Consider the following 22,061-nt stretch of genomic DNA (forward strand, 5'->3'; position numbering starts at 1 on the left):
AAAACAGAACAAACCAGAGCAAACAAACAAAAAAGCCCTGGGGGTCCCAGCAGCGTGGTGGCATTGGCCGGGAAGCAGTTTCACAGTGGAGCGGTGTTTCACAGCCTTTCATGAAGAAGCAAAGATGGCACACAGAGCCAGGTATTTGAGAGAAAGGAGTGGGAGGTGGTGACAGGTAAGGAAGAAATCTAAAGAAGCAGAAAAAAGCAACACCAGCAGCCAAAAAATGACACTCAGGGAGCAGGCCAGTGCAGGCAGGTGGAATCCAAGAGATGCCAGGGGGAAGCTGGTGCTTCCTGGCCAATAGACTGTGGCTGTAGGAAGCAGAGGAGGCTAAGTGGGGGTGAAGAAGGGTAGGGGGTGGGAAAGCCTATATCACTGGTTACCGGTTGTTCTGTCTTCTGCTGGAAGCTCCGTGAAGCTTCTTTCTCGTACCCCTTATTTGCTGATCTTTGATAGGAGTCCAAGACAGTGGATCCGTGCTGTGGTAGCTGATAGGGGACTTTGTGTGTATCTCTCCTTGCTCTCTGTTCTTGGCCAGTTTCTTATTCCATTTGGTGTTTGGCTGAGTTCTTTATCTCTTGATTTGATGTTTAGGGTTTTAGGATTGACGTGTGACTCTGTTTGACTTAGTTTTTCTGATCTTTGCTGTGGAGGGATGGCATGGTGCTTCTGACTATAGCGCCATGTTGCCCGGAAGTCCAACAAATTAAATTTTTATATGTCTTTAATACAATGTTCCTTTAAGAAAAACGTAGTAAGCAGAGACTTACTTAGTAAGATGGCACACTAGTGAAAAGCACCAAGCCATCCCTCTGCAACAAAGACACGAGGAACCAAGTAGAACAGATACAGATATCAGTCCTGGAACCCTGAACTTTAAATGAAAGGGTAAAGTATTAGATTGGAAGCTACTGAGAAGAAACTGATCGACAGCAGTGAACAAGTAGAGATATGGAGTGGAGGGTCCCTGCCAACCAGCATGGCACAACACAACCATTTTGAGATGAAGCCAAAAACCCTGTGCAAAGAGCACAGAAAGGCACCTTCATAGGACTCCCAAAAGAAGATAGAGGAATGGTGCAGACATACTGAGAGTGAAGTAAGGTCCCGCTTGCTGGCTGCAGCTCAAGGAAGTGCCCAGACACTCTTACATGGTAACCAGAAGAGCACACTCCTACAACCCCCAGCCTTCTGACAAGAACTACCTTACCCCAGCATCCCCAACTGCCAGGGACCACAGAACAATCCTCCATATTTTCCCCCTCATCTAGACCTATGCACCCTCCTTTCCCCTTCCCACCTCTCTCTTCCTGTCAGTCATACTGCTGCACTGCAGCTGAGTGCCCCGGCCTGTGTCCCTTCCTCCCTACTGTCTCTGCCCCACTGCCCTGAAGCTGAGTATCCTGGCCTGGGTCCCTCCCTCCCCACCAGCTCCACCCCATTGTACTGCAGCCAGGTGACTGGCCTCGCACCTGCTCCCTCCCTGCCGGCTCCAACCTGCTGTGCCGCAGCCAAGCAATCTGGCCCATGTTCCCTCCCTCCCCACTGACTCTGTCCCACTGTGCCACAGCTGGACAACCCAGACCTATGCCCCCTGCCTCCCCGCCTGCTCCACCCCATTGCAGCACAACCGAGCAACCCAGCCCTGAGCCCCTTCCCCCCTTCAGGCCTGTCCTATTGCTCCACAGCTGAAAAAACCAGCCCCATGTCCCTCCCTTCCCACCAGCCCTGTACAGATGTCCCAGAGCTAAGCATCCTGGCCCTGTGCCCTCCCTACCTACTGTCCCCACTCTGCTGCATCACAACTGAGCAACCTGCCCTGCCCATCTGGACAAGGTGATGAGAGCTATTGTGCCCATGGATTAGCAAGCAACAAAGCAAGCCAGACTCACCCACCCAGACATACCAAAACAAAACAAATAAGCAGGATGAAAAAATGTACAATCAATATTAAAGAAGATAATACCTGAATGTCTCAGAGACAGCAGACAATATCAAAACATAAAAAGCAGGACAAGATGGCTCCAATAAGTGATCAATATAAAGAATCAGATGACCTTCAGGTAGAAAAAAAGGCAGTAGAACTACCTGATATGGAATTCAAAAGACTAATATTTACAGCTCTCCAAGAGATTAGGAAAGAGATCAAGGAAAACACAGACAAAACCAATGAAAACATAACCAAAATCAAGAATAACACAGACAAAGCAATAGAAGACTTCAGGAATATAATACAAGAACAAATCATTGAAATAAATAAACTAGAAATCATACAAAAACAGAAACTAGAAATCCAAAAGATAAACAACAAAATTTCAGAAATGGACAACTCAATAGAAAGTTCTAGGAACAATTTTGAAACAATGGAAGATAGAATTGGTAAGATTGAAGACAAATCCGTGGACATCACTTTGTTAGAGGAAAAATCAGACAGAAAAAATGAAGAAAATCTAAGAATTATGTGGGACTATCGAGAACAAAAATTTGTGCATGACTGGAGTTCCAGAACAGAGGGAGAAAATGAAAAACACAGGGAAGATTGTTGAAGATTTGCTGGCAGAAAACTTCCCAAGCATTGAGAGAGAAGAAAATCTGACCATCCAAGAAGTTCAACAAACCCGTTATAGGGTAGACCCCAAAAGAAAGTCACCAAAACATATCATAATCACACTTTCCAAAACCAAAGACAAAGAAAGAATCCTAAGAGCAGTTCAAGAAAAATTAAAAAATCGCTTACTTACAAAGGGGAAACAAGAATAAACTCTGATTATTTGGCAGAAACTATGCAGGCAAGAAGGCAATGAGATGACATATATAAAACCTTGAAAGAAAAAAACTGCCAACCAAGAATAATAGATCCTGCAAAACTCTGTCTCAAATATGATGGTGAAATTAGGACATTTCCAGATAAACAGAAATTAAGGGAATTTGTAAAAACCAAAACAAACTTACAAGAAATATTAAAGGGAGTTCTTTGGTTAAAGAAACAATAACATCAGACAACAACTAGAGTCTAGGACACAGGACAGCACCAGCCAGATATCAACTTAGGTAAAGAACTCTCAACAAAGCTAAAAGATTTAATACAGAGACGTCAATCTGTAAATGATGATGTCAAAATAATAAAAGGAGGAATAAACAGTGTAAGTATAGAACTTTCAAACAGAGACGAAATCAAGGCGATATCAAATAATAAATGACTGGTATAAACTTAGGAAGATAAGTATAAATTTCAGTGAAACCACCAAGACAGTTAATAAACATACTCATCAAAATAAAAAAAGAAGGAAAACAAAGACTCAATAAACACAAAATCTATAATAATGAAAGAAATGAAAAGAAATTGGACAAACAAAAGGAACTCAGCACAGAAAAGTAAGAGGAACAAAGAAAATGTCAGCACCACAAAAGAAAAATAAAAGAGAAAAAGCACAACAAAATGACGGCAATAAACTCACACCTATCGATAATCCCACCTAATGTAAAAGACTTAAATGTACCTGTAAAGAGTCAGAGAGTGACAGAATGGATAAAAAAGCACAACCCATCACTATGCTGTCTGCAAGAGACACACCTTAGTCACAAACACATAAATATATTAAAAATCAAAAGATGGAAAAAATATAACAAGCAAACATTAACCAAAAAAGAGCAGGAGTGGTAATACTAATCTCAGACAAAATAGACTTTAAGGCAAAATCCATCATAAAAGACAAGGAAGGACATTATATAATGACTAAAAGGATAATCTACCAAGAAGACATAACCTTAATAAATATTATGCACCCCATAACAGGGCTCCAAAATAAAAAAAACAAACTTTAACAGCACTGAAAAGAGAAACAGTTCCACAATAATAATAGGAAACTTCAAGACATCACTCTCAGTAAAGGACAGATCATCTAGAAAAAAACTCAGGAAAGATACAGAAGACCTAAAGATCACAATCAATCAACTTGACCTCATAGACACATACAGAGCACTCCATCTAACAGCAGCAAAGTATACATTCTTGTCCAATGCACATGGAACATTCTCCAGAATAGACCACATTTTAGGCCATAAAGCAACTCTCAACAAAATCTAAAACATCAAGATAATACAAAGCATCTTCTCTGATCACAATGCTATAAAAGTAGAAATTAATAACAAGAAGAGCAAAGAAAAAAAATCAAAAACTGGAAACTGAATAATACCTTTCTTAAAAACCACTGGGTAATAGAAGAAATCCAAGATGGAATTTAAAAATTCCTAGAATCAAATGAGAATGAAAATACATCAAATCAAAACCTTTGGGACACAGCAAAGGCAGTGCTCAGAGGTCAATTTACAGCAATAAATGCACACATCAAAAAAGAAGAAAAGGCCAAAATCAAAACGTTAGCCCTACAACTCAAACAAATAGAAAAAGAACAGCAAAAGAAGGCCACAGTCACCATAAGAAAGGAAGATCAGAGCAGACATAAATGAAATAGAGAACAGAAAATCAACAGAAAAAATCAATAAAACCAAAAGTTGGTTCTTGGAAAAGATCAACAAAATCCACAAACCATTGGCGAAGCTGACAAAAGAAGCAAATAACCCAAATAAGAAATAAGATGGGAAATTACAACAGACCCAAATGAAATAAAAAGGATCATAACCGAGTACTATGAAAATCTATAATCCAACAAGTTTGAAAACCTAGAGGTAATGGGCTTGTGAGGGTGGTGCAGGACCGGGCAGTGTTTTGTTCTGTTGAGCATAGAGTTGCTAAGGGTCAGAACCAACTTGACAGCACCTAACAACAACAAACCGAGGTAATGGACAAATTTCTAGAAACACGCTACCTACCTAAACTAACACAAACTGAGGTAGAAAATCTGAACAGACCCATTAACAAGTGAAGAGATTGAAAACGTAATTAAAAAAAACTCCCAACAAAAAAAGTCCTGGCCTGGATGGCTTCACTAGTGAATTCTACCAAATATTCAGAGCAGAGCTCACAACAGTTCTACTCAGTCTATTTCAGAGCATAGAAAAGGAAGGGATACAGCTGAATTCACTCTGTGAAGCCAGAATAACCCTGATGACAAAGCCAGGAAAAGACACTACAAAAAAAAGAAAAAAAATTATTGACCAATATTTCTCATAAATATAGATGCAAAAATCTCTCAACAAAATTCTAGCCAATAGATTTCAGCATCATATCAAAAAAAATAATACACTATGACCAAGTGGAATTCATACCAGGTATGCAAGGATGGTTAACATTAGAAAATCTATCAATATAATCTACCACATAAATATAACAAAAGAATCACATGATCATCTCAATCGATGCATAAAAGGCATTTGATAAAGTCCAACACCAACTCCTGATAAAAACTCTCAATAAGATAGGTATAGAAGGGAAATTCCTCAACATAATAAAAGTTGTCTATACAAAACCAACAGAGAGAGGCTGAAAGCATTCCTCCCAAGAACGGGAACAAGACAAGGATGCCATTTATCACCACTTCCATTTAACATTGTACTGGAAGTCTTAGCTAGAGCAATAAGGCAAGAAAAAGAGACAAAGGGCTTCCAAATTGGTAAGGAAGAATTAAGACTATCCATATTTGCAGACAATATGATACTATACATAGAGAACCCTAAAGATTCCACAAGAAAACTACTGGAACTAATAGAAAGATTCAGCAGAGTAGCAGGATACAAGACAAATATACAAAAATCAGTTGGATTCCTATAAACCAACAAAGAGAACTTGGAAGAAGGAATTAAGACAATACCCTTTATAATCGCCCCTAAAAAAAATAAAACACTTAGGAATAAATCTGACCAGGGACGTAAAGTCCTATACAAATAAAACTACAAAACACCACTGCAAGAAACCAAAGAGACCTACATATATGGAAAAACATACCATATCATGGATAGAAGACTCAACATTGTAAAAATGTCAATCCTACCCAAAACCATCTACAGATATAATGCAGTCCCAATCCAAATACCAAAAGCATTCTTTAACAAGATGCAAAAACTAATTATTAACTTTATATGGAAAGAAAAGGGGCCCGGATAAGCAAAGCATCACTGAGAAGAAGAACAAAGTAGGAGGCCTCACGCTACTTGATCTCAGAACCTACTCTATAGCCATGGTAGTCAAAACAGCCTGGTACTGGTACAAGGACAGATACATAGACCAAGGGAACAGAATTGAGAACCCAGAAGTAAATCCATCCACCTATGGTCCGCTGATCTTTGACAAAGGCCCAAAGTCCATTAAATGGGGGAAAAATAGTCTGTTTAACAAACGGTGCTGGCAAAACTGGATGTTTATCTATAAAAAAATGAAACAGGACCCATACCTTACACCATACACAAAAACTAATTCAAAATGGATCAAAGACCTAAAAGTAAAACCTAAAATTATGAAGATCATGGAAGAAAAAATAGGGTCAATGCTAGGGGCACTAATATATGGCATAAATAGGATACAAACACTAGAGGATAAAGTAGATAACTGGGATCTCCTAAGAAATAAATACGCTTTTCAAAAGACTTCACCAAAAGAGTAAAAAGATAACCTACAGTCTGGGGAAAAAAATTTTGGCTAAGACATATCCGACAAGGGTCTAATGTCTAAAATCTATAAGATACTGCAATACCCTAACAATAAAAAGACAAATCATCCAATTAAAAAGCAGGCAAAGGATATAAACAGACATTTTACTGAAGACAACGTTTAGATGGCTAATAGAAACATGAGGAAATGTTGGTGATCATTAGCCATTAGAGAAATGCAAATTGAAACTACAGTGAGATAGCATTTCACTCCAACATTACTGGCACAAATGAAAAAAACAGAAAATAACTAATGTTAGAGAGGTTGTGGGGAGATTGGAACCCTTATGCACTGCTGGTGAGAATGTAAAATGGTACAATCCCTATAGAAAATGATATGGCGCTTCCTTTAAAAGCTAGAAATACCATAAGCTCTTCCAATCCCACTCCCAGGAATTTATCCTAGAGAAATAACAGCCATCACATGAATAGACATATGCACACCCATGTTCATTGCAGTATTATTCACAATAGCAAAAAGATGGAAACAACCTAATTGCATATCAACAGCTAAATGGATTAACAAACTATGGTACATACACACAATGGAACACTATGCAATGATAACAATGATGAGTCTGCAAAACATCTCACAACATGGATGAATCTGGAGGGCATTGCACTGAGTGAAATAAGTCAATCACGAAAGGATAAATATTGTATGAAACCACTATTATAAAAACTCATGAAAATGTTTACACACAGAAAGAAACAATCTTTGATGGCTACAAGGGAGGAAAGGGCTGGGGAGAAGAAACCACTAACTAGGTAGTAGGTATAAGTGGTAACTTTGGTAAAGGGAAAGACAGTACACATTATAGGGGAAGTCAGCCCAACATGAGCAAGGCAAAGTCATAGAAATTTCCTAGACACATCCATATACCCTATGGGACCCGAGTTACTGGGCTGAAGGCTGGGGACCATGATGTTAGCGGACATCTAGGTCAGTTGACATAACATAGTTCATAAAGAAAATGTTCTATATCCTACTTTGGTGAGGAGCGTCTGTGGTCTTAAAAATTTTCAAGCGGCCATCTAACATGTATCTACTGGTCCCATCCCCTCCAAAGCAAAGGAGAACAAAGAAAACGAAATACACATGGGAAATGTTAGTCCAAAGGACTAATGAACCACAAGTACCACAGCCTCCACCAGCCTGAGCCCAGCACAACTAGATGGTGCCTGGCTACCACCACTGACAGCTCTGACAGGGATCACAATAGAGGGTCTGGGACAGAGCGGGAGAAAAATGTCGAACAAAATTCAAACTCAAAAAAAGACCAGACTTACTGGTCTGACAGAGACTGGAGGAATCCCAAGACTATGGCCCCCAAACACCCTTCTAACTCAGAACCGAAGCCACTCGCGAAGTTCAACCTTTAGCCAAAGATTACACAGACCTATAAAACAAACAACACACGTGAGGAACATGCTTCTTAGCTCAATCATGTAAACGAGACCAAATGGGCAACAGCTGCCCAAAAGCAAAGACGAGAAAGCAGGAAGAGACAGGAAAACAGGACGAATGGAAACGGGGAAACTAGGGTGGAGAACGGGAGAGTGTTGACACATCTTGGGGATTGCAACCAATGTCACAAAACAATTTGTGTATCTGTTGTTGAATGAGACACTAATTTGCTCTGTAAACTTTCATCTAAAGCACAATAAAAAAAGAAAAACTTAGTTTATAAATAGACCTTTTACTTCAACTGAAATAAGTTTTTAAACTACATTAATCATTACTTTCTCTCATATGTAATGGTCTGTTTGATGTATCAGAAACATTTACTATAACTAAAAGACAAAGGGTCTTAAATATCGGTAAAAGAAAAGTAAAACATTAAAACCATTAGCACTGTAAGATTTTTTTCTACTTTCTTTAAAAAATATTGTCAGCAAGAGACTAAATGGGCAGCTCCTGTCAGGAGGTGAGATGAGAAGGCAGAGAGGGTCAGGAGCTGTTTGAATGGACACGGGAAATCAGGAATGGAAAGGAGGGGTGTGCTGTCACAGTGTAGGGAGAGCAATGAGGGTTACATAACAATGTATGTATAAATTTTTGTATGAGAGACTAACCTGAATTGTAAACTTTCCCTTAAAGTACAATAAAATAAAATTTAAAAATATATATTGTTAGCTTTTAGAACACTGTGTTGTGCATGGAACACATAGGGAAAATATATTCACTGTGAACTTTATTTTTCTTTAACATTCAATCTTGCCAGCAAGCACAATACCACTTTGAAGAGGTCATCGTCCTTAAAGAATAAATTGTTATTGTTTATCTTACACACCCCTAAGAGGGACATGTATTAGTTTCCTAGGGCTTCCATAACAAAGTACCACAAATTTGGTGGCTTAAAACAACAGAAATGTATTCTCTCACAGTTCTGGAGGCCAGAAGTCTGAAATCAAGGTGACAGCGGAGCCACACTCGCTCCGAAGGCTCTAGGGAAAAATCCTTTCTTGTCTCTTCTAGCTTCCATTGTTGCCAGCAATCCTTGGCTTGTGGCAGCGTAACTCTAATCTCTGCCTTCATCTTCACACGGCTATCTTCCCTCTGTGCTGTCTGTGTCTCTTCTCTTCTTACAAGGTCACCAGTCATTGGATTTAGGGTCCATCCTAACCCAGCATGACTTTATTTTTAATTGATGACATCTGCAATAACCCCATTTCCAAATAAAGTCACTTTCACAGGTACTGGGGGTTAGGACCTCAATACATCTGTTTGAGGGACACAATTCAACCCCTAACGGGGCACATATGTTCCTCTTAGACAATGAGAATATCCTGAGACCCTAAAGAAAAGGTCTATAAATGCTTGCTGCTGAGATTCCCAGAGCTGCCTGGATCGATCCTGCTTTTTCCAGACTTGCTGTAATTCATTGATTCTAAGATATACTTTTAAAATTTTTATGTTTTACATGTTAACAATTGCTATTTCCTTCTAAATTGGGTAGACATCACTCTATTATCACCAGATATTTAATATCGTGTATCTGGGAATGGAGCCCTGGAGGTGCAGTGGTTAAGAGCTATGGCTGCTAACCAAAAAGTCGACAGTTCGAATTCACCAGCCGCTCCTTGGAAATTCTGTGAGGCAATTTTACTCTGTCCTATAGGGTTGCTATGAGTCAGAATTGACTCGACGGCAACGGGTTTGATTTTTTGGTTTATCTGGGTATAAAATGATTTTTGTTTCTTTGTAAGCAACTTAATTCTTCCATCTAAATGCAATTTTTTTCTTTATTTTCTTTTCAGTTTATTATTGCTAGGTAGCAAAGCATTCTAACATGTAATGATATAAAAAACCAATGGTTTATTATATCTCATGATTCTGTGCGAGATCTGGGCAGTTTCGCTGCTGCTTTCACATAGGCTTACTCATGCATCTGCATTCAGCTGGATGGTCAGCTGGGCTGAGAGATAACAATGACCTCATTCATATGTCTGGCAGTATGTCCTAGCCGTCAGCTGAGAAACTTCAGTTTTTCTCCAGGTGGTCTCTCATCCTGCAACAGGTTAGAATGGATTCTTTTTGTGGCAGTATTCCCAGAGAGAAAGGTAGAAAATTCAAGACCTCTTAAGGTCTAGACTTCAGAACTCACAGGGCATCACTTCCATCACATTCTATTGATCATAGCAAGACCCAAAGCCCGCCCAGATTCAAGGGGTGGGAAAATAGACTATACTTCTTGATGGGAGATTCTGTCAAGAATTTGTGGCTATATTTACTCTACTACCATCCATCCTCTGGCCATAATTATTCACACTCTCTCACATGCAAAAGATGCCCCCGCCCAAAACCTCCACTTCCAAGACCTCCACAAGTGTATACAACTACAGCATTGGATTCAGTATTTCATTATCTGCATCTGGTTCGATATACGTAAGGTTCCTCCCATGTGGCAACCCTTGATCTAAAGCTCTATGAACTAAAACAGGGGTCCACAAACTATTTTCTGTAAAGAATCCCATAGTAAATATTTTCATCTTTGCAGGTCATATAGTTTTTATTGTAACTACTCAAGTCTGTCATTAGAGTGAAATGCAGCCATAGATGATATAAAAACAAATCTGTCTCCAACCTTCTCTTCAGCTCGTCCAGTGATTATTTTTATTTCAGATACTATAATAGTTCTTTAGCTGCATAACTTCTATTTGATCTTTTTAAATAGCTTCAATTTCCCTGACAAGTTTCCCCTATTTGCTCAGTCATTATTATATTTTAATGTAAGCCCTTAACTATATATAATTGCCTCTTTAAAAACTCTTTTCTGCTAATTCCAGCATCTTGGCTATCTACAGGGGTGTTTCTATTGGCTACTTTCTCTTTTGATCTTGGGAATCCTCTCCTATGGTTTTCACATGTCTAGTAAATTTTTTATTATATTCTGAACCTTGTGGCTAATACATTTTAGAGTCTCTGGATTCTGTTTTATCTCTTTGAAGAGTGTTGATTTTTGTTCTACCAGGTAGTTAATGTACTTGCTGATCACCTTGAACTTATGAAGGCTTAGTTTTACACTTTATTATGCATGTCTATTTTCCCTCAGTTTGGGGGTCCAACCCTTCCGGTCCTGTGACATAGTGTTTTCTTTAAGGCAAACTTTCTTCAGTGGAGAGACAGAGGTGTTTACTGAGCTCCTTTAACTTGACGAGAATCAAATTCCAAACTTTGTCTCTTCAGCTCAAATTTTACTTTCTTCTAGCTATTGTTTTCTGCTGAGCTGTTTGGAATGTCCCCTGCACGTATGCATTTCAAGAGTCAGCCTAGTATTTGAGGGACATTTCAACCCAAATTTTAGGTCTCACTCCTCAATGGCTTCCTCTGTACTAGGATTTACCTATTCTTACAACCCCTAACTCCATCCTCTGACACTTCAACCCCAAAACAGTGGAGATTTTCATTTGTCTTCTCTCTGCCCTATGCTTTGTGGTCTGAGTAGTGCCCTTGTATATTTGCCTCTCACCCAATAAGTGTTTCCTTTCAAGACTAAAACAAAAAGCAAACCAGTTACCACTGAGTTGATTCCAACTCACGGCAATGTCGAATTGTCATGTCAGAGTAGAATGGTGCTCCACAGGATTTTCAGTGGCTGCTTTTTCAGAACTAGATCACCAGATCTTTCTTCTAAGGTGCCTCTGGATAGACTTGAACCTCCAGCTTTTCAGTTAGCAGCTGAATGCATTCACTGCACCACCCAGGGACTAAGACCTCCTTTAATTTCTGCCTGCTTTTGATCACTCTTCAGTGCCTTCAGATAATTGTATGTGTATGTTTATGTGTGTGTACATATATATGTGTGTAAGACATATATATATATATATATGTATATACATATAGAGAGAGAGAGAGTCCAAAACCCAAACCAAACCTACTGCCATCAAGTAGATTCTGACTCATAGCAACCTCACAGGGTTTCCGAGGCTGTAAAGCTTTATGGAAGCAGATTGTCACATCTTTCTCTTGAAAAGCCGCAGTCTCTTTGGGTTAGCAGTCGAGCGCATTGACCACTGTGGTCCAGAGTTCATAACTGTTATCTGAGAAAGCCTTAGTCTAATACAAGTTACTTTCCATTACTCAAATCAGAACTCCCATCTAAGAATACCCACTTAAAAGATGCTTTTTAGGTGATTTTCATGCACTCTAAGATTTGAGAGCTGCTGTCTTAAATAAACTTCTGTGCTTAACTTTACCTTTTGAGAAGTCATCTTCCTCACTGCAAAGCAGAATTTAAACTTGTTAGGTACTTTAGTCACACTCCTTTAAAGCTGAAAGTTCTACAAATACGGTAACCATACTCTTCCCTACAGTGTATTCCTTATTACTACATGTTCCTTGCTCCAGTTTATGGAACGTTTGATTCCACTTAGGTAAAATTCTAGAAAATGAAAATCTGTAGTGACCAGAAGAAGTTCAGTGATTGCCTTGTGATGGGAACGGGGCAAGGAGAAGCAGGAGAAAGGGCTTACTTACAAAGGGGTATGAGAACCTTTTGGTGTGTTAGATGTGTTCATTATCTTGACTGTGGTCATGGTTTCATGGGTGTATGCATATATCAAAAATTGTTTATTGCGTGTCAGTTACAATAAGAAAAGAAAAGCGTGACAGTGATGGGGGAGGGAAAAATTATATTCTGGCTAAGTGGAAAAGAGCAAAGATACAGTAATTTAAGCATGGGGTGGGGGGGAATGGAGAAGAGGAGCCTGTTTTGACGAGTCCAAAGAGTAGGGAGTAGGGCTGCAGGAAGCCAGGCTAGGTGAATTGGTGCCAGAGATGGGAGGGCTGGAAAGCACCTGCTCTAGTGTAGCTAGTCCCGGCAGTTTCCTTGCTCCACTATTTTCTATGCTCCTACTGCTTCGGCGGAGCCCTGGTGGTGCAGTGGTTAAGAGCTTGGCTGCTAACCAAAAGACTGACAGTTTGAATCCACCAGCTGCTCCTCGGAAACCCCATGGGGCAGTTCTATCCTGTCCTATAAGGTCGCTATGAGTCGGAATCCACTCGATGGCAATGAGTTTGTTGACTGCTTCAACAGCAATGCAGAACCCCTCTGGGTCAGGCTGCTAAGCAAGTAGAGCCGCTGCTTCCTCCAGACTTTGAACATGCAGAAAGTAAGTGCAAGCTACTCCACTGGCCACCAAAAACATGTCCCGTTGACATTAGGCCTGGGAGGAAAATCTCATAAAGGCATTCCAAGGCAAGTCAAAATTAGATCAGGGATTTGGGTACCCCAGCTGCTTCCATGGCCCTGATCTACACATGGGCTCTTTCAAATAGCAGGTGCAGGAGGTTGGGTAATCCCAAGAGCCAATCAGTGGCTTTGGGCGGACCTGTGGATTACCGGACATGCGGGGAGGTGGATATATGATGGATAGTTAAGGTTGGCGAATGCGTGGCGGAACGCCCTGACCACTGTTAGACTGACCTAGTAGCAAAGCCTCCCCAGTACGGCCCTGAGGCAGCAGTTCTCAGGATGGCCGGAAGAGGGCGCTGCGGATCGCCTCGGTCTGCAATAGTCGGAGGCAGACCTGAAGTCCTGTACAGCCCAGGGGAATCCAGCCTCGGTCCGGTCCCTGAAAAGCCAGAGCCTTGGAGATCCACCCGTGGGGGCCTGCGGTCTGTCCAAAACCTTGCCCGGGCCAAGTGTTGAGGAGAAGGGGAAAGAAGAGGGGCAAGGGTAGGAGGCTGGAGAGAAAAAAAGGAACGGAGGAAAGAACCCCAGCGTCGCTGGCTACTCCGCGGGAAACGCGAACCCTCAGGGCTCACGCGTCCTGAGCTTCCTGGCTCCTCGCAGCCGCGAGGATGTAGCCGGAGTTCCGGGGAAACCCGAGCCCCAGGACGCACATTATTGGGGCTGCGGTTTTATGAGGGTACGGAGGGCAGACGGCTGCAGGCTGCGGCCATCTAAAGCGGTATGAAGTTGTACAGGTTCCGGGACGTGGCAGCCGCGCCGCCAGGAGGATGCTTCCGTCATTTTGGTCTCAGCAGTGGCCGCCAAACTTTGCTACGAGCTACACGCGCACGAGAGCACCTTCGCGGGTGTCCCGGCCCCTTAGGGTGGGGGCTACCAGTTTCTGTCCAGAGTATCTGGAATATCCACCGCCCACTCTTTCGGCCGCTTACAGGCTCTAAGTCTAAACAGTAACGAAAAACTGGGGAGAAACAGGAAGAAGCAGATTCGCTGTGGAGCCGGAGCTCGGCCCGCGGGTCTATCTCCTGAGGCGCTGGGTCTCGCTGGGTCTCCCAGGAGCTTCAGGTCCGCGTCCCACTACCACCCCTCTGTCCTAGTTTCTCTGCATTTCAAAAGGTGCTGCTAACGCCGCCGAGTTCCCCTTCTCTCTGCTTCCAACCCAGTCGCAAATTCGTTCCTACCCCAGACACCCCCCGCTAGAGGGCGCCCCTGGAGTTGGTGGAGAGGATAAACAAACAAAAAAAAACCCCGTCGCTGTCGAGTCACTCCGACTCATAATGACCCTATAGTACAGCGTAGAACTGCCTTATAGGGTTTCCAAGGAGCGGCTGGTGGATTTGAAATGACGATCTTTTGGATAGTAGCCGAGTTCTTAGCCACTGCGCCACCAGGGGATGTGCGTAACTGTGTGGGACGAGTTGAATTCAGGCTTCAAACTGAGCGACCTGAAAGGATGTGGATTCCAAGACCTCCAGGAGGTCTTGACCCGGCAAAGGAGCGGGTTCTTCTCCAGGGGAACTCTGGCCTTCACAGGCGTGCCGTCACCTCCGCATTCCAATCGCAGAGCGCGTGGGTGAAGGGGGAGCGTGGCACAGGAGCCGCTCTCGGATGTCTCTGCGTCCCTCTCGGCCTGCCCAGCGGCCAAGACTTGAGACAGTGTCCCCAAAAGAAGGGCTACCCTCAAAGGCCGTAGATGGTCAGGCTGAAGGGAGAGGGAGCTGTAGAGAGAGTGTGCCTTCGCGCAGATCTCCTTATCTGTTTCTTGCACCGCGTCTGCGAAACCCTCTTCAGGAAAGTTGCCCAGTTGCGCACCCCAGGACCTTGCGCGGACCTTTCGAAGCTCTCTGGTCTGTGTTTTGGAAAAGGACGTGGAGGGGGCCCTGTGAGACTCTTCATGGAGAGGAACCAGGAAGACTCGATCTGGGGACTGGAGATCACCGACCTCAGGTGCCCGGCTGCGTTCCTGCCTCCTATTCCCGGGGTTTAGTTGCCTCGAAGGTGTTAAGCAATCTAGGCTCCACCCAGCCCTAAAGCCTGCACCTGACTACGGGGAACACTCCCACCACCGGCCTGGGAGCCAGAGTAGCCTAGGGGCCGACAGATTTTCGCAGAGGGTCAGAGACCTGGATTCAAACCCAAGATAAGAATCAAAAGTAATAACCTCTTCCGTTTTCTATAAACCAAGATACAGAATCAAAAGTAACAGTCCCTTCCATTTGCCAGAGACTTTTACGATATATAAACTAACGCACGTTACTTCATTCTTAGTTAGTTGGATCTCTAGCACAACAATCCTGGAAGCTACACAGGTTATGACCATTTTTTGCAGCTCAGGAAATAGGCCCTAAGAAGCTTTATTTCCTATTCAACATTTCTTGGGACACTGGGAGAGTCAAGGATAAATAAAACAGGGTCTCACTCAGGGGAGGGGGGCCAGAAAACAGCACACAGCTTTACTCTGGCTGTAATAGGAGTGGCCCCAGGATGCAGAGGGAGCCCACAATAGCTGTACCACATAGCTGGAAAGTGGCAAAGCCTATCTCAAACCCCAGGACTTCTGACTTCTACTCAAGTACTCTTTCTAAGACCTAGAGCGCTTGAAGATGGAGAAATGGTGTGGAAACCCACACATAAACCTTCATTACAACCCTCTCTATCTTGGTTGGATCCTGCAGTAATATTTGTCACAAAGTAACATATTATTTGAGTGATTTCTTGTTAAAGTGTAAGCTCCCAGTGGGTAGGGACCGCGTCTAGCTTGCTTAAGGGTGAATTTTCAGGCCTAGCACAGTGCCTGGCAGAGAGTCTGCGCTCAGTAAAAATTTGTTGAACGGATCATGAATTGCGATTAAACTCGGAGCAAAATAACACCACCAAGAAGAGACAAGGTCGTCGGCGCCCTCGGAGAGGTGTGAAGGACCATAAAGGGAATTAGAAAAGGTAGCAAGAGGTGGGAAAACGGGCGGTCTCTCCTCGTCTCAATCAAGTCGGTGCTGTGGACACCGAGTTAGTCTTCTGTAGAGTTTCTGTTCTAGGCTTTCAAAGAAGTGACACTGGAGGGAGAGAGGAGCGTTTCTCTTCGGCTATTTGGATGAGGGGCAAAGGCTGGTGGCAGCTCCAGGCCTCTCCAGTGCGGCCTGGCCCTGCGCCTCCGCTGGTGGGTGATTCCGGACAGAGCTACAGCCAGCGAAGCGGAATGTGGCAGAGGTCTGAGGCGGGCGTGTGCTGCCGCGCCAGGGAAAGCTGCCCTGCCCGCTGCCGCACTTCCGCCCACCCGCCGGGGAGCGAGTTAGTTGCGGGATGAAGGAATACGAGGCGGGCCAGCCTGGGCCCCGCGGGGTGGACTTGGAGTTCCTAAGTATTCCCTGCAGCCATGCTCCACTTGGAGAAACCACTGGTTAATAGGGGGTCGCACTATTGAAGATGAATCCTGGAGGCGGCGGCAAGAAAGGAAACCCTTCGGTCACGACAAGTGTTGGGGCCAGGGGAAAGATTCTTAAGGCCCTTGTTTGGACAATCTCCGAGACTACATATGTATATGTAGTATAAGGGCAAACAGTCCTTTCCATTTGCCAGAGACTTTTACGATAGATAAACTAACGCATATATATATGCCTTTTTCCTACAAGGTGTGCCTTAGTGTTTGGACTTATACTTGGCAGTGCAGCGCGCCTGGAAAGAGTGCAGAGCTGTGTGTGTGTGTGTGTGTGTCTGTGAAGGGACAGAGTTGGAAGAGGCGCCGGGTGCCTGGGCGCAAGGCGCTGCAAAGGCCCAGGCGGGAGCTGGTGCTTGCTGGAGAAGCGAGCCGGTCGGGCGGAGGTTGGAGACAGTGTGCGTTGCGGGAAAGAGGGTGGAGCAGGAGCTGTTGCCCGCCCCCCACAAGCGCACTCTGGCTCCTGCTCAGCGCGGAGACCCGCTGCCTGCTGCGTGTCTCCCAGTCCTCGCCCAGAGCTCGTGGTCTCGGGAGGGAGCTCAGGCTTGGGCTCTTCGCGGGCTCTCCGGGCAGTGGGGCCGGGAAGCTGCCAGCCACGTGCGCCTGGGCCTGCTGCGGGGCTGGAAAGCGGCCGGGGGACGAAGGTCGAATTGGCAAGGCCCAACGACAGTGGAAGATTCCCCCGACTCTTTCCTTCGCTCAGGTCCGAGGCCCTAAAGCAGAGAGAAGAGGATATTAATAATAACTGACTATAGAAATCTTGAGTGCTGGCACTGAGCTTAACACATCTCAAAGCATTTCATGTGCTAGATCTTATTTGAATCTCACAAAAACCTTGTGAAGAATTATCTCCATTTCGAAATGACATTACGCTTGGGAGAGCTGTAAGACGTTCTACACTTGGCGTTCCTTACACTTCTCAAGTCTGAAATTATGGAGAGGAAGAGAGAAAGACAAAACGAGTAACTGAGAAAGCAACCCCTCCTTAGCATTAAGACCCCTTTCAGGACGCAGGCCTGGACAAGGTCTGCTCACTGTCCTCCGCTGTTCAGTTGAGCTCGGCGTCACCTTCCCTCTTTGTTCCCTGGATTCAGACATCACATTGACCAAAGTTCAGTTGGTGAGGTCTGAGTCCCTCACGAGAGCGCCCCCCAGAGAAGGAAGGGCAAGGCGCCGGACTTCGTGCCTCTTTGCCGCGACGCAGCTGGCGAGCGCGTCTCTGCGCGCAAACGCAGGGCTGGCTGCCCCAGAGCCAACAGGGGCCAAAGCGCAAGCCCCGGGAGGCCAGGAGGTGCTTTGAACTTTCTCTCGCCTAGGAAGGAATATAGTTGATGAGGCCCGCGAAGGCGAGTATAGAAGTTGGCTGTATACTGGGGGAGTGCGGAGCACGCCTCAAGGAGATGATCGAAATCTTAAACAGTGAATAAAACAGTTTTCCCTACTATAATTGCTATTAATGAAAAAGGCGCCTAACCTGCTGAATTAAATAGTCCAAAACTGCTTGTTTATCATCGGGAGCTCTCTCTTACAAGGAGGGAAAAGGAAACGTGAAAACAAAAACCCAAATTCGAGAAACCTCCTTGAAAGGCCCCCGCAGTGTCTTGTAGACCCCTGCTCGGCCAGGGAGCGCTCCGCCCTCCCAGCCCCTAGCGTGGAGAGGAGGCTAAAACAGCCAGAGACAGCGAGAGAGAGAGAGAGAGAGAGAGAGAGAGAGAGAGAGAGAGAGAGAGAGAGAGAGAGACACGTTTAAAATCCAAGGGGCAAAAAGCCGGAGTCGGTTTCAGGATCTGCGGCACACGGCCCGGCTCCGTGGTCCACTCAGCCTGGGCCTGGGCTTGGCATGAGCGGCGCAGCGGACATCCCAGGCCCCGCGCGGGGAACGCAGCCCACAGCTCCCCCTCGCCAGGCGCCCAAGGACCCTCAAGGCGCGGGGCTTGCTCTTGAAACCTGGGAACGCGCAGACAGGAAACCCACTTCCTCCTAAGCAGTTTCTTGCTCGCTGGTTGAGAGGCGCCCGATTGAAGCAGAATGATCCTTGTCTACTAATATCCAGCGTGGTCACAAAGCAACTGGCCATTTACGCCGCCACTTTAAACAAAGATATTTGGTTATTCCCGGGAAAGCAAGTGCACTTTTGCATGGTTCAGCTCTGGGCAGAAGAGAGCCCCAACTCAGCCTCCCGCTGCTGCGCTGCTGGCGCCTGGGGATTCGCCCCCTCCTGGCCGGCCCCACCAGGGTTCAGGCTGAGTCCCGTGCCGCAACAGGCGTGCGGGCACTCACCGCTCCCTGCCCGCGTCCTTCTTCAAGCACCAGAGGGGATAAGAGCGTGGCCCTGGCCCTTGGGTGCTGGGGCTGCGATGTCCTCGGAAAGTCAGCTCCAGATCTATAATCTCGCGTGTCCGGGCGATGGGCAAGGGTCGGGGACACCAGGTTTGTTTGAGGTGGGGCAACTTCATTCATGGCCCCTCCCGCTAGTCCCCCCCCCAATCCTCCCCAGCCCAGGCGGCCAGTGGTGCGCTTGCCTCTGTCGAGTGTGGGGGTGGGGAGAAGAATCGCATGTGTGTTTTGAGGGGGGGCGTGATGCGGCGGACCTGGCCTTCTGAAAAGCCCCTCAGCTGGGGTGAGGGGGGGCAGCGCGGAGACCCGGGACAGCCTCTCGGCGACAGCCGATCCCCTGCTCAGCGCCCCCTCCGCCCGCGCAGATTCTCTCGGGTAGGGGGAAAGGGGGCGGGGAGCAGAGGATGTCCCTCTGACGGCGGCAGAAGAGGCAGACAGACTGACAGACACGCAGACCAACGGTGCGGCCCCAGGGTTCGTCCTCAGACTCTCGCTCATTTGGTGGCGGCTGGGGCTCAGCGCCGCGAAGCCAGATGTGGTCCAGAGGCAGTGGGAAGGCGCGGGGCTGGGAGGCCGCGGCGGGAGGGAGGAGCAGCCCCGGCAGGCTCAGGTGAAACCCCCACCCCTCTCCTTGACCCCCTCCCCCTTCAGAACCTGTGCCCGCCCGGGGAACCCCGACCGAATTGGAAAGTGGTTCCACTTTGTAACTCTGCAAGTTGGTTGCAAAGCAGCATTCACCTTCCTTCCTCCTCATCATCCCTCCTCCTCCTCTACTCCCCACCCCACCTCCTGCCCTCCCGGCACTCGGCTCCCTCCTCCTTCCCCTCCCCCGCCTCCCCCCGCTTGCAACCGGCACCCCACAAAAATTGGGGGCGGGGGTAACTGGGGGAGGGGGAAAGAAATGCTTTGAGTCGTGTCTCTGCCTCTCTTTCTATCTCTCTTGGAGACCTAAAAATCCTGACAAGTGAAACTTAAAGGTGTTTACCTTGTCATCAGCATGTAAGCTAATTATCTTGGGCAAGATGTAGGCTTCTATTGTCTTGTTGCTTTAGCGCTTACGCCCCGCCTCTGGTGTCTGCCTAAAACCTGGCGCCGGGCTAAAACAAACGCGAGGCAGCCCCCGAGCCTCCACTCAAGCCAATTAAGGCGGACTCGGTCCACTCCGTTACGTGTACATCCAACAAGATCGGCGTTAAGGTAACACCAGAATATTTGGCAAAGGGAGAGGAAAAAAAAAGCAACGAGGCTTCGCCTTCCCCCTCTCCCTTTTTTTTTCCTCCTCTTCCTTCCTCCTCCAGCCGCCGCCGAATCATGTCGATGAGTCCAAAGCACACGACTCCGTTCTCAGTGTCTGACATCTTGAGTCCCCTGGAGGAAAGCTACAAGAAAGTGGGCATGGAGGGCGGCGGCCTCGGGGCTCCGCTGGCGGCCTACAGGCAGGGCCAGGCGGCACCGCCGGCCGCGGCCATGCAGCAGCACGCCGTGGGGCACCACGGCGCCGTCACCGCCGCCTACCACATGACGGCGGCGGGGGTGCCCCAGCTCTCGCACTCCGCGGTGGGGGGCTACTGCAACGGCAACCTGGGCAACATGAGTGAGCTGCCACCGTACCAGGACACCATGAGGAGCAGCGCCTCGGGCCCCGGATGGTACGGCGCCAACCCAGACCCGCGTTTCCCCGCCAGTAAGTGAGGCCGCTCCACTGCGGGGCCGCGGGCTGAGCGCGGGGGGCGTGGGGAGAGCCGCTCTGAAGGCACGGCGCCGGCCGGCTGCGCGCTGGGCAACAGGGTAGGCTGCCAGGCAGCGGCGCCAGGGAGTCGAGCGCAGGAGCAGAGGGTTGTTCCCCTGGCTGGGCTGAGGGTCCAGGAAGAGGCACTTGGTAGGGCGGGCAAGTGTTCCCACTCGGCACCTCCCAGGCGACCGACGGCACCTCCGCTCGGCGCGGGAGACCTCGAGTAGCTGAGGGAAGCACTCCGCGAGCAAAGGGAGCAGGGGCAAACAGGGCGGGGAGAGGCGCGGCCTGGCTGGGTGGGAGCCTGCCCTGCTGAGACGCGCTCCGGCGTCCGGCGAGCCCGCTTTCCGGTGGAGTCTGGGCAGGTGGGAGCGCGCATGACTCCGGAGGCGGCTCTAAACAGGCCGAGCAGGTGCCCACACTGGGGCGGACAGGAGAGAGTCGACAAGAGGCAAAGCGTCTGGGGGCTTGAGCTTTCCGAAGTGAACACCCCTCGCTTTGAGAGCTGCCCAAGTTGGGATCTACCGTCGGTCCCCAGCTCTCGACCTGGGCCCAGCTCGCCGCCTCTGGCCCAGCTAACCCCGTGACTCCAGCGGGAGCTGGGCACGAAGGGAGCAGGAGCATCCCTCCCCACTGGGCTTTTTGGGTCAAGCGCTGAGACTGAGGGAGGGTAACCGGGGCCAGGGTTGAGGCAGGGGGCTCTCCCGTAAGTCCCTCGACAACACCGCCTCGGGCAGGCGCTGGCGATGCCCGGCGGCTGGGCCTCTCGGGGCAGAGCGCGAGGCGGCCTGGGTGAGGAGGGCGCCGTCGGGGTGGGCCGGGCGGGCCAAGGGCGCGGAAGGCAGGGGTGTCCTGGCCCGGCCCGGCCCTGGCCGACGCTGTGCGTTTGTCGCTTACAGTCTCCCGCTTCATGGGCCCCGCGAGCGGCATGAACATGAGCGGCATGGGCGGCCTGGGCTCGCTAGGGGACGTGAGCAAGAACATGGCCCCGCTGCCGAGCGCGCCGCGCCGAAAGCGCCGGGTGCTCTTCTCCCAGGCGCAGGTGTATGAGCTGGAGCGACGCTTCAAGCAACAGAAGTACCTGTCGGCGCCCGAGCGCGAGCACCTGGCCAGCATGATCCACCTGACACCCACGCAGGTCAAGATCTGGTTCCAGAACCACCGCTACAAGATGAAGCGCCAGGCCAAGGACAAGGCGGCACAGCAGCAACTGCAGCAGGACAGCGGGGGCGGCGGGGGCGGCGGGGGCGCCGGG

The 22,061-nt window shown here is 47.3% G+C and overlaps 1 protein-coding gene across 1 annotated transcript in view; it reads left to right on the forward strand.

Moving 5' to 3' along the window:
• The first annotated feature begins 19,608 nt into the window (after positions 1–19,608).
• Positions 19,609–22,061, forward strand: part of NKX2-1 (NK2 homeobox 1) — an 11,281-nt gene continuing 8,828 nt past the window's right edge. The window contains exons 1-4 of the mRNA XM_012555587.1: positions 19,609–19,684; positions 20,127–20,271; positions 20,373–20,758; positions 21,706–22,055. Coding sequence (XP_012411041.1) covers positions 20,386–20,758; positions 21,706–22,055 — 723 coding nt within the window. The 5' untranslated portion in view covers positions 19,609–19,684; positions 20,127–20,271; positions 20,373–20,385. The remainder of the gene's footprint in view (positions 19,685–20,126; positions 20,272–20,372; positions 20,759–21,705; positions 22,056–22,061) is intronic.

This window comes from Trichechus manatus, unplaced genomic scaffold (genome assembly GCF_000243295.1).
Source record: "Trichechus manatus latirostris isolate Lorelei unplaced genomic scaffold, TriManLat1.0 scaffold00043, whole genome shotgun sequence".
Classification (NCBI taxonomy): domain Eukaryota; kingdom Metazoa; phylum Chordata; class Mammalia; order Sirenia; family Trichechidae; genus Trichechus; species Trichechus manatus.